General features: G+C 37.8%; 1 protein-coding gene and 3 long non-coding RNA genes across 5 annotated transcripts in view; 2 read left to right on the forward strand and 2 right to left on the reverse strand.

Annotated features, from left to right (window-relative positions):
* neurl1b (neuralized E3 ubiquitin protein ligase 1B) overlaps positions 1 to 2,135 on the forward strand; it is a 39,334-nt gene extending 37,199 nt beyond the window's left edge. The window contains exons 4-5 of one of the 2 annotated variants that reach the window (XM_057349968.1): positions 6 to 128; positions 506 to 2,135. In XM_057349968.1, the coding sequence (XP_057205951.1) occupies positions 6 to 128; positions 506 to 753 (371 nt within the window). In that variant the 3' untranslated portion in view covers positions 754 to 2,135. The remainder of the gene's footprint in view (positions 1 to 5; positions 129 to 505) is intronic. The other variant, XM_057349969.1, reaches the window with a different exon arrangement.
* A 79-nt stretch (positions 2,136 to 2,214) lies between these two features.
* On the reverse strand, positions 2,215 to 5,081 carry LOC130564084 (uncharacterized). The gene is made up of 3 exons (XR_008964193.1): positions 4,716 to 5,081; positions 2,841 to 2,881; positions 2,215 to 2,758 (listed from the first exon to the last, which is right to left on the reverse strand). It is a non-coding gene; the product is annotated as an uncharacterized LOC130564084 (long non-coding RNA).
* Positions 4,314 to 6,170, forward strand: LOC130564083 (uncharacterized). The gene is made up of 3 exons (XR_008964192.1): positions 4,314 to 4,431; positions 4,532 to 4,624; positions 5,739 to 6,170. It is a non-coding gene; the product is annotated as an uncharacterized LOC130564083 (long non-coding RNA).
* Positions 6,171 to 7,780: 1,610 nt separating this feature from the next.
* On the reverse strand, positions 7,781 to 8,884 carry LOC130563929 (uncharacterized). Its single transcript, XR_008964177.1, has 3 exons — positions 8,805 to 8,884; positions 7,903 to 7,986; positions 7,781 to 7,810 (listed from the first exon to the last, which is right to left on the reverse strand). It is a non-coding gene; the product is annotated as an uncharacterized LOC130563929 (long non-coding RNA).
* Positions 8,885 to 12,895: the final 4,011 nt, after the last annotated feature.

Raw genomic sequence — 12,895 nt, forward strand, 5'->3', positions numbered from 1 at the left:
AAAAGGAACAATTCAGTCCAGCCCATCCAGCTGCTCATCGGCATCTCAGGGATCAACACCTGATGACAGTGACTCTGACCTGGCCTTCAGTGTCAACAGATCCTCATCGGCCTCTGAATCTTCTCTAGGTGAGTCTTAATAAGCACAGGCTCCGTTCGATCAGCAGAATTTCAGAGTACTGATATTGTGTCTGGCAGAAACAGCTCTTAAAGGAACAGTGCACCCAAAAATCGACTCATACACTCCCTTAAACTCCCTCATATCGTTCCCACGATACCTTGAAGGATCTCTAATCGATTAGTTTTTATTTAAAAATATATATTTATGAATTTTCCAGTATTGCATGAATATTGACCATTTTCAATTTCATTTTTAATGTAGGTCTACTATGATGACATGTGGATGTGTTTTATTAAGAATCATTATCTGAATAATATTTTAATTATTATAAATCGATTCATATTGTAGAAGAGATTGTGTGATAATGTTGGATGTGTCTTTTCAGTGACGGCCCCCAGCTCGCCTCTCAGTCCACCGGTCTCACCAACCCTCTCCTCAACAGACGCACCCCTGAGCAACAAGATCAATGAGTGTACAGTGTGCTTTGATCATGAGGTGGATACCGTCATCTACACATGTGGACACATGTGTCTGTGTAATGACTGCGGGCTGAGGCTCAAGAGACAGATTAATTCTTGCTGCCCCATCTGTCGCAGACCCATAAAGGACGTTATCAAAACGTACAGGCCATGAAAGGACTATATTGTGCAAACTTGTATTTAAGAACTTGCGTATGTAGCTTGGATTTGTGTAGCAGCAAGCTCTTTCCGTAATTCTCTCACCTCATATTCAAACACGGATAATCTAAGACTAAATGTTAAATGAAGACATGACTGATGGGAAAAGATTAAATATTTTAGTGCCTTTTGTAGTGTTCCTAAAGCAGCACTTATTGAATTAGACAATCATATCTGGAATGTTTTGTATGGGTGTGAATTAAGAAATTAAAGTTATTCTCAGAGGGAAAAATGTGTAACACCGTAATAAACAGGGCTACAAATGGGATTTTATATATTATATTAAAGAAATATGTATTGTTTGACCTTCTAATTGCTGTGTATATTTGTATAATGACTGTTGATTTTGACCATTCATTGCACTTATCAGCACAAAATAGAGATTCCTTCTCAGATTTCTACATGCAGGACTACGTTTAACAAAGAACAAAAAAAATCTTGTCTGTATAATAGAGTGGTGTGGTATTTTAAGTTCCTTTTATTCTTTCATTTTGGCTCTGAAAAATGTGTCAAACAATGGCATTTTCTAGTAAACATTTTGTCCAATGAACTGCTAAAAAATTATTTACCTTAAGAAACTGCACACATGACAAAACAGTCGAATCATTGTGAAGAGTGAAACATTGTAACTATTCACTTCCAGCATTCGCTCACCCGAAAAAGGGGCCTGAAAAGAAGTCAGAGCTGCATCTTCAGATGAAGGTGCTTGACAATTCACTGCAGGCATGACAGACTCACAAACATGGCACAAAACTCACTGACTGTTGTGATGAAAGGAATCGTCAGAATCATGTTTCCATTTGAGATCTGGACAAACACACTTATTGCAAACAGAAATGGTTAGTCATTGGTTTGAGCCTAGAAAAACAAATTTTCGTAACTGAATTTCTTATTTCTTTACCAAGATCTTGCCTTTATTTCTTAAACATTAAGTGCCAAAAATGTCATCAGTCTTATAATATAGCTGACAAACTTAAATTAGATCATCAACTAAAGACCCAATGGCTGACCACAATCCAGTGTTTTAAACCGGGAATTTCAGGTACTGTGCATCACAAGGTCCTATCTCATTCTCACTATGATACACTGGCATGCATCAGGGTTCAGTGCTGGGTCCACATGCAATCTCAGTTTCCACAGGGCTTTTACAATCAATTACCCGAATTTTTTTTGCGTTTGGTCTAAAGATGACGACAATTATAAACACTTTACAGTCCAGTGCTTGGAGGAGCAAAAACGAGCTTCTGCTGACATGGCAGTGGTCCTTCCCACAATACAAATCAAAATAATTTTCCTATATCTCCTTACTGGACATCACATCAATTGCATGAGGCAAGTCAATAAACATCATTGCACAAATAATGTTTTGGGAAATATACGTGATATAATGAACTGTAAGTAAATAACTACTCTGATAACAAGAGGGTAAGATGTAACACTACTTTTATATCAAGTAATAAGATTTCAATGTTATACCCAACACTTAACAGCCCTTCTGTTTTTGACTTAATGACAATACATAATTCTCAAACCTTATATGGAATAATTTACCTCACAGCCTCATATTCCCCTTATGGTCTCATAAGAGGTGCACTTATGCCCAGAACAAACATCCAATGACAGTGAACGACTGTAAAGCTGTTGTATGTCACGACTCCAGCAGATGGACCCCAAATGGGCAATTCGTGTGTCATCTCTCTCCTCCCTATAAAACAGTAAAAGATGTTGACTGTCGGGTTTCATAAAACCACTTGTCATGTCTCTTAGAGGAAACCATTTGAACCACATTATGTGTTTTTAGAGGATACCTCAGAGTTAAAATTGTAGATAAGAGCACAAATGTGATATTACCGTATTTTGAGACACAGTGAGCATTCATTGTCGTATAAGACTCCATCAGTTCCTCACACAGGATTATATATCTTACTGCAGAAGAGCAGTCGGCAAGCAAAGCAGTTAGGCTGTTGACAGATACAAACCTTCAGTAATATGAACACTCATCAGGTGGGTTAAATGATTTATATCGCCATGTACAGAACTCACTGGTATAGGCTCATCTAGATCGATAACTGCTCTTGCCATGGCTGTATAGAGAAATGTAGTCAAACTGTCAATTCATACTGTACACACAATACTTTATATGATGTGCTTACAAAAAAGGTGCTTACAAAATGTAAAAACAAATTGTGGGGAAAAGTGTACACACTGTAAAAAGTAATAACTGAATCTACTTAAGAGGATCTTGTAAATTTAACTGATTTTGTAAACTTTGTTGACTTTACTTGATTATGTTGTGTTAAATGAACTTTTAGGTGGATTCGAGGGTTAAACTAAACAATTTAAGTACACTGTACTTTAGAGCATCGAGTGAGTCTTACTAAAGACCTGTTTACCGAATATGGTGCCAAAGGTGTTATTAAAAATAATACATTCCATAGTGAATACAACTAATATATATATATATATATATTACGCACGCACGCAAATGTATGTTCTGATTCTTGTCTTTCTCACAACCAACAACGAATTATCTTAAATAACAACCAATAGTATATAAGCTTATTGCAAGCCCATAATGATCGATATACGTCATCCTCCATTGTATCAGAGTTTGAATTTTATAGGGCCTCTGTAATTAAGTTCCAGCATTAAGTTCCAGCATAGAACGAAACTTAATATGCGTTCATGTATTGTACTCTTTTTGTAACGTATTCAACACATTTTTGATCTCACGTGGCGCAAAGCGCAAAGCGAAAGTGCACATGCTAGCACAGGTAACCGCCGTAGCCGATGGAAGACAGCGAGGCAGAGCCGAAGAACTTCACGTCTTCAGGATCTGACAGCACAATTAGGTATAGTGGTGACCTTCTCATGAATCTCATTCTAATCGTGTATTTAGTCGTCATTGTATTGAGCATAATAAATTAAGTAAAAAGGGATTACGCGGATAGATGAAGAGGCGCTAGTTTTCCGTCTAGTAACTTAACGTTAACGTTACTCTCTAACCGCCATTTGAGACCAGTGACTAACAAACTAAATTACAAACGTCGATTTTCACCGAATATTTGATTTTATGTACAGTTTGTAAACTATCCTAATCCGTTGGAAGTGTGTGGGGCATCAATATTGATATGTAAAAACCGCGCATCTTACTTTGCACGTGATGCTATTTACGAATTATGATTGTTCCATTAATAAGTAATTATTCATTGTAATTATTTTTTCCTGTTTTGTTTTTTAAATTCTGACGACAGATGTTGAAACACTACAGTAGAAAATAACTGATGGAGAGGGAACCTGCTGTGAAGGATACAGTGGAAAGGTGGCCAGCACTCTTTATGGAGTGTCAGGTTAGTAAATATTCTTGTATTGTATTGGGTTCATATTGTATCATTAACTTGTTATATAGAAATAAAAGAGCATAAAATGTAATTCATACTTTTACATTTCAGTGAAAAGTGAATGCTTAATTGCGGGATTGTCACGTATTACACTCTTATATCTGTCAAAGACCTACAAACCGAATTATTTCTAGAACTGGACCGTTGACATCTCAGAGCCAAAGGGGGAGACATTGGCTCTAAACTTAAGAAGATTCTGCAACAGAATTTCAACATTCAACATTGAAAATAATGTAAGCTCCACAGACTCCCAAGTTCTTTGCATTTGCAAGTGTTGTTTGCTCTGTGTTGTGTGTATGCTATTAAATAATAATTTTTAAAATAATTTTTCAGAAATCTGACATCATTGGGAGATGAACAGCAGTTCTTGATGGCCTTCCACTCCTCCTTGGAGAAGACCCCACTGATTTTTACAAGACATGTATTGTAAGTAGTTTTGTCTGTTTTGTTCTGGTATTATGGGGCTTTGGCACTGCAGGAACGATTTCATAGTTCCGGGAAGATTTGGCAGAAGTACCTTCTTTTTGTTGTTCGCACCGCAGGAACCGGCCGGAATTTTAGTTTGGAGGAACACTTTAGCTCCTTCTCCTAGGCAGTATCTAAACCTGCAGGATGTGAACGATCCGTAACTTAAGCAAACGCTGACAGGCCAAACTTCTGTTGTTGGTTGTTTGTCGTTGTTCAACGGACGCGCTTAAATGACATCGCTGTCGACCGGCTTACGTCACTAAATAGTACCTTTTGCGGTTGCGAATGCGATTGAGGGAAAACTTAGTTCACGAAACTTTGCCTTTAGTAATGCAAATAGTTCTTGAACCAAATATTCCGGACACAGAAACAAAGAATGGAATAAGGAAAAGAGAAATATAAATGAATTATTTAGAAGGGAAGAAAAAAATAGATAAGGCTTTAAGAAAATTAACGTAGAAGACTAAAGAAAAGATGGAATTAGGCTAGAAATTTAGACAAAAGATTAAAGACACAACTAAGATGGGAAAAAATAAGTCAAAGAAAGAACAGAAAAGAGGAGGAAAGTAAAAGAAAAGTAGGACAAAAGAAGGTTAGAAATGACAGACAGAAAGAAAATGAAGTCAAATGTGTTATGGAGAATTAAAACCCACTAGAAATCATGCAGAACAAAATGTAAACGTTTAATCAATTATTTTTAGAAATGCTATTTAGATCACTTTTCAAGTGTCAAATTAGCAGTTTCAGAAGAGGTTTAATTTGTATAGCTGGCCTTCAATTTCTATGATCTTTTTGTATATTTAACCCCTTAACATGCACCAGGCCCATGGGCAGGCCAGAAGGGATCCAACAGAGTTTTGAGGTTTCATCACAAGCTTTTTTAAATACTTTATATATTGGTTAAATATTTGCAAAACCCACATGCAGACGTTAAACATGACTAATGATTTATGGAAAAAAAATGAAAATGAACAAGTTTGGAGATTCCAGGTTTCTGTCGGACAGTGACGATATGTTGTCTTAAAATATGTTGTTAATTATTTTGACTAAATTTTTGTTATGTCATCTTTAGGACTATGATGATGAAGGCAATTCAAGCGGCATATTGACATTGAACCCTAAGGACTGTGAAACCATACCTAACTCGCTGAACCTTGACGCCACATCCACTGCCATCTTTTTGGAAGGTACAAGTCTAATGGAAGAAATCTTACCCAAGCCATGTGCCTCCTTTTTGGGCTCTTTTATGCTCTGAATTTAGAGTACCCTCCAGTAATGAAGAACAACTTTGATTTCATCCAGGCGGTGATTTTGTCACTCGGGCACAAGTCTCTGAAACTTAAAATACTATCTCTGAAACATATTCTAATGCAGTAACGTCACTTTTCTCCAATTCTACATTTAACGTTTTGTGAAAAGTTAAAGATGTGAAAAAGTTACATTGATCTTTTATCTTTCCAGAGTGCAATACAGTATGTGCATTTATCTCAGAATTGTTGACTGATGTCAGGACTTGAATGAACATTTTTGTTAATGTTTTATAGAAATAAATGACTTTGTTGTTGTGCCAACGATCTGTTGTCTGTCTTTGTATTAACAACTTAGAGGTTTGAGTACAACGTACTTGAGAAAGTTAAGGTAATCAGTTTCCACACGTTTTTCTAGTAATTTCAACTAGTAGACATGTTGAAATAACTCTTTTATTTAAGTTCTCTGTGTTAAGCTTAACTTAAATCTGTAAGTTAGCTGAACTTGTTTTACTGAGTTTCCTTTACTCAAGTTTTCAGGTAATTTTTGCAAATACAGAAGTTAACTATACAAAGTTGTTGTAAGTTTAATCAACTTAAAAATTATGAATGAATTTACTTGAAAATTCTGAGGTAATCAGTTTCCACAGGTTTTCTAAGTAAACTCAACTCATTACTTTTTACAGTGCACTTGCTATGTCGTTATAAGTGGTTGATTTAAACTCACCGACTGAAAAGAGCAGCAGAATAATACTTGCCATCGTGATTCTGAAATGATCGATATCAATGCTTTCTTTTGACCCAGATGTGACTGTGAGGTCCTTTTACCTCATTTTGTCCCACCCCCAGATATGTAGAAGTAAAAGTGGGTGTTTCAAAAAGAATATCTCTTTCCTACATGTATACATAAATTTGAGGTAAGTTTAAGGGTTAGGAGTGTAAACATTTTATTATTCATTTTAATATAACAGCCTGACTACAATCCTAGATGTTTCTTTATTTATTCTCAATGCTAATATACACATTCTTGTGAATACCATCATTTACTCCCTTTCATAATTTTCTTCTTTTTTGGTCTAGTACAATGTGATACCTGTCATCTATCATGCTAATTGACTAAATGTCTCAGTAAAGTCTGTTCATTCCCTAAACAAGTTGATGCCCCAGTAGCTTATTTGGAAAATCTTTTTTAAGTAAAGAGGTTTAGAGGTTTTACAAAAAACACAATAAATGCATATTGTGTTCAGTTGTGACTTTAATTAAGAAAATTTTCTTTTCATTGTATTTTACAGTTCACAATATACTTTATGTTATGGCATGAACAGTACTCATAAACTACTAAAAACGGTGTGTGTGTTGGTTACATTTCTTAAATATAATATATTTTCATTTACAGGCACCAATACAATTGTGTGAAAGGAAAACAGAGTTTGCAAAAAAAATGTGCCAACACTGATCATGCAGATGCTCTGGTTAATGTGACAATTTTTATTTAGAGGTTACATATTCAGACGATACATGAATGGACGTCCAGTTAAAGACTGAGAGTGTGTCACCATGAATTATGGTCTCTTGTGATGTCTGATTCAACATTCGCCTAGATTCATGATTTTGATTTTAGTTTTTGATTCCCTAATAATGAAGAAAAAAAGAATAATAATAATAACATTAAAGCATTTGGCAAAATCAAAAAGTGACAGATCTTGTGACACATGATCAAAATTTACTTTATTTAAAACATTAGTATTTAAATATATTTTAAAGGCAGGAAGTTTGGCAAAACTTACTTGATAGCACTACACATCATACATTCATTTCCATATGTGATTCCATTGGTTCCACACACAGGGTCATAGTTCATTGGGCAGAAATCATAGGAGTACTTCCAGCAATTTGGCTGGAAGCAAAAAAAATAAAGTAACACATTTTCTATTTAAAGCGGGAGCGGGAAAACTGATCTCAGATCAGCAATTCTGTTCATTTACTTACCGCTCTTGCTCCTTCTGATATGGCCACTGTTTGAGTCATAAAAACAAGGTGAATTTTCATGTTATGACTGGCAAAAGTAAACACCTGTATTGCAGTTTAGTGAGTCAATAAATGCTGTACTGCATGCATATGTTTTTACCAGCAGAGGGCACAACAATCATGTTCACTCATGAAAAAGTCATTCCCATCTGGTTTATTATATCCTCAATACAATAATACAACAATTTACAATAATAGACTGTCATTTTTTTATAATCTACTAAAATCTAAAATCAAACAAACAATATTTCATGTCATTGCATTAGAACATTAAACAAGTGGCAATTAAACACTGAAGGATTTTACTTGCCTATATCTTTACCTTCATCTGCAATTTTATCACTTAAACTCTAACAAAAATCTATTTTTTAGTTTTCCTTGAAAACAATGCTGTTTTATAAGCCTTTAGAAATACAATCTTTGTTACATGATATCCATTTCACTTTCATATGGTCTAACTTTAGCGGATATGGAGTAGAGACTATAAAAACAAGTCAACGGTAAGTATGTTCACTACACTGTTGAGAAAAAAACAGGAAATGCTGGTTAGGTATGTTTTGAAGCACGGTAGCTGGTTTGAGCTGGTTTAAGCTGGCCATGTGCTGGTCCTAAACTGGTCCCAAGCAACTGGCTCCTAGATCAGGACCAGCTCATGACCAGCTCAGGACCATCTTAAACCAGCTCATGACAAGCTAAGGACCAGCAAATGACCATCTTAAACCAGCTCAAACCAGCTACCTTGCTTCAAAACAAACCTAACCAGCATATGCTGTTTCCTTCAACAGGGTATGAATTCACACTGATCCTCAATGTTGCAGAGAATCAATGTAAATCAATGTTACTTATAAAACCATTATACTCACGCAGAACACAGAAAAGGAGAACGGCAGCTCGTGCAAACATTGTTCCAACCTGCGACACAAGACAGCTGATGTGATATGACTGAATCAAGCAATGGCTTCTGGATTATTTATTGACAGGTCCCTCCCAATGTTTCATCACCCCATACACACCCAGAAAGTCCCTATTTACCGAGTTCTTTATTTCAAAGATTTGCGTAAGTGTGCGTACATACGTGTTATGTTTAATGAATCACTTCCGTTGTCGTGTTTCTCATGTCTCTTTAACAAATATGAAAAATGAATGGGTGGCAATGTTTGTTTCACTTGCAGTTATTTACAGTATTTAAGTAAAAGAGTGTGTAATCCTATTGATTTAGTGATCTAATGTACGCTGGATCCATGCATGCTTTGATGGATTATTCCTTTGATTTGTCTTATAAAGCTCAAAGTTCAAAGTACTGAGCATCATAAATCATGATTCGACTTGATCTATTTTATTATTTGATTACAAAAATCTAGGTGTAGTGTGCAACAATTCAAAATATTAGTAAATGAAATTTAATCAAGAAGGTTTGTGATCATGTAATCCATTCTATCAATGCAAGAGGAGGTCCGTCTATCTGCCCCTCACCACCGCCTCACTCATGGCTGGCTCATTCAGTATCACAGACGAGGAGGGTGAGCACTCTGGGTTTGGGCTAAATCCCAGAGCCGTCCTTTCAGACAGCATGGACCCAAATTGGATGGGTTCAGCAATCTTCTCATTTGGATTGAGATCTGGGCTTTGACTAGGACATTCCAAGACATTTAAATGTTTCCCCTTAAAGTCCCAGTGAAATTAAAAATGACAATTCTTATTTTTTCATGAAATATTGCAGCGTTTATAGTAAATAGCTTATCAATGTTGGTCATATTCTTTTTAAAATTCATGTACCCTCACATTCTTCGGTTAAAATGCACTTCCGCCCTGAAATGACTATCCAGGCCGGAGCATCCGTTAACTCCTCCCCTTCAACTGCCAGTTTCATTTCAAAATCTATGCAACGGCTGTTTTTACACATCCAATCATTTCGCAGTGACAAATGCAAGTCACGGCCACTAATTTTCTCCTTTGAAATTCCTTTTCACTTGGAAATGTGTCAGAATACTGAAGTAAAAATGATCGCAACTTCTGATTCACGGGGACTTTAAATCACTCAAATGTTGCTGTAGCAGTATGCTTGAAGGTGAGCCTCAGTCCCATTATCAAATCTCTGCCAGAGTGGAACAGGTTTCCCTCAAGAATTTCCCTGTGTTTAGCACCATCCATTATTCCTTCATTTCTGACCCGTTTCCCAGTCCCTTCAGATGAAAACATCCTCACAGCATGATGCTGCCACCACTATACTGCACTGTGGGGCAGGGTGGGTGATGGGGTGATGGGAGGTGTTGGGTTTTCACCAGAGGGTGAGTAAAACATAGGGTAATTTTGCTGGTCTTTATGGTGCTGCTTGCTTGGTGGTGCTGTAGAGTTTTAGGGCCTTCCAGAACAAGATCATGTGATACTTGGAGTGCACACAGGTAGTCTTTATTTAACTAATTATGTGATTTATAAAGGCGTTTAATGGTTTGAGGTGTTAAAGCCCCGGTCACATTCCAGTTTGAGTATTTGTTGTATGCAGCTGCAAAAATGGGCGGGAATCAGAATGTAAGGAAACTAGTGCAAGAATGGAGAAGGGTCACGCCTTGAGGACAGAAACGTCACGCCGTGATGAATCCATCTGGCCGCACGTCTTCACATGATGCGAACAGGTCAGAGTTCACCAAACTTGAACTTTGGAATGCAGCGGCATGCGCAACTTTGCAGTAGAAGCTTGCGTTTCCGGTCTGTCGCATTCGCATGCGTATGAATGGAAGTCAATGGAGCAAAAAGACAGGTGTTACCGTACCTTTAATCTCCCTAATTAACACACTAACCAGCTGATGATTTGAATCAGCTGTTCTATATAGGAAGACATCTAAAACATTCTGGGAGGGAGGGGAGGCCCGAGGACCAGGGTTGGGAACGACTGGATTATTGAATGGCTCATTGTTCTCCTACGGCCCGACAAAGTGATAGAGCAAGACCCAGGCCTTTTATGATCAAACTCCCTAACTTTCAGGATAAAACGAAAAGTTAGGGGAGTCCGGGCAGGCTTACTGGAAGACTTGGGAGGGTTAGGCTTGACAGTGGGAAAACGGGGAAGGGCAGAGAGCGACAGCCCTTTGGGACCTGGGCAAGGCAAAAGAAAACAGCTGAGGCAGGATGGGTCCAGGGATGACAGGGAAACATGACGTTGAATAAAAACAGGTGGGCCAGGGCCTTGAGAGGGACCAGGGCTCCCTGGGCAAGGAATTGAGTCTTGCAATTCTGCAGGCTTTAGGCTCAGGGGCGGGCTGTGGCTCTGGAATGGACTCAGGGGCGGACTGTGGCTCTGGAACGGGCTCAGGGGCGGACTGTGGCTCTGGAATGGACTCAGGAGCGGACTGTGGCTGTGGAACGGACTCTGGAGAGGTCTATGGTAGAGCTGTAATTGGGCCTTAAAAGTTAGGCCTGACAGTTCCTGAGCCCTACAGAATTCGGCCCGAGCCCAACAAGTACATTTTGATTGACAGCTTTTTAAAAGCCCGAACCCGTTTACAGCCCGACATTAGGCTATTCAAATGTGCGCACGCACACAGCTTTTGTCAAGAATGAGTAATTTATACATGTTTTAACAATTTATTAATGACTAACGTAGGCTATAGGCCACTTGGAAGTTGGAACAAAGAAATAAAATAAGTCCTCTGTAACATCGTAACATCTCACATATCCCACTGGCTCATTATTCTCATTATGCACATGGTCAAAACTTTTCCACACCTCAGACTTTGCTTTAGTTGCTGGTGCAACCAAAACGTAATCGCCAGAGGCAAGCCTCCGTTTCACCTCCTCAGCATCCATTTTCGCATCTTTCTCGCGCTAATCGGAACGCATCACATGACCGCTCATTTACCGCGCAAGCCCGAGCCCGGCCCGAGCCCGTGTAAAATGATAGAAATTAAGCCCGAACCCGACCAAACCCGTCGGGTCACGTCGGGTCCGTCAGGTTCGGGCAAAGATCTTCAGCTCTAGTCTATGGCTCTGGAACGGACTCTGGAGCGGTCTATGGCTCTGGAACGGACTCAGTACACTCAAAAGCAGGGGACCTGGCTAAAGACCCTGGCTGAAATTCCTTGTCTGAATGTACACAATTAAAGATTATATTCTGATTCTGAAAAAAACACTTTTTCAAGCCACCATATGTTCTCATGTTATATTCATGCATGTTATATTCATGTCTCATGGTATGTTGTGTACCTTTTCTATGTTTTACAAGGAGTCTTGTCTTTTACAATTACTTGTGTCACAAAGCACCACTTATTTGTTATGTTTAAATGATTGAAAATGACATGATCCTCAGATACAAACACAAATTTTTCCATCTACAATGTAATAAAATATATTATTCTTGCTTTATAGTCATATCAGGCTTTGTTTGGAGTCTTTGTGGTTGTTCATAATCACAATGAGCTTATTTTGTAGAACACACAGATAGTAAGGTTGATTTTCTGCTATGTTCAGATTTAATATGACATCATTGTGCTGTAAAACGATTGGTCCGTTCAGTGGGAGTAATGCAGTGTTTTGACTGTCTATCTAGTGTTTCTTTACTGGTACTTAGTGTTCTGCCTATTTGAACAATATGGTGTGATAAAAGATTAGCAAAGCATAGCAAACAGCTGACATTTGATGAAAACAGCACTGCAAAACATCTTAAATGTGGAATATTGTGATTTTTGGGAAGACCGCACATTCTAAACACTGACATACTGTACATATTACTAAGAAAGATGAGGACATGTACATCTATTGTTTGATCCTTAAACTTATCACAGGACATCTCATCTTTCACAACACTTTGAAAACTGCTTTTTAAAACAGTCGTTATTAAAATGACTGCTTATTACATGCACAATGTTTGCATAACGTAAAACCTGATATATTCTCATCAATGTAATTTGCTTCATAAACAAGTACACTATATGAACAAAAGTAGGCTATTGGGATGCCC

Source organism: Triplophysa rosa, linkage group LG13 (genome assembly GCF_024868665.1).
Source record: "Triplophysa rosa linkage group LG13, Trosa_1v2, whole genome shotgun sequence".
Taxonomy (NCBI): Eukaryota; Metazoa; Chordata; class Actinopteri; order Cypriniformes; family Nemacheilidae; genus Triplophysa; species Triplophysa rosa.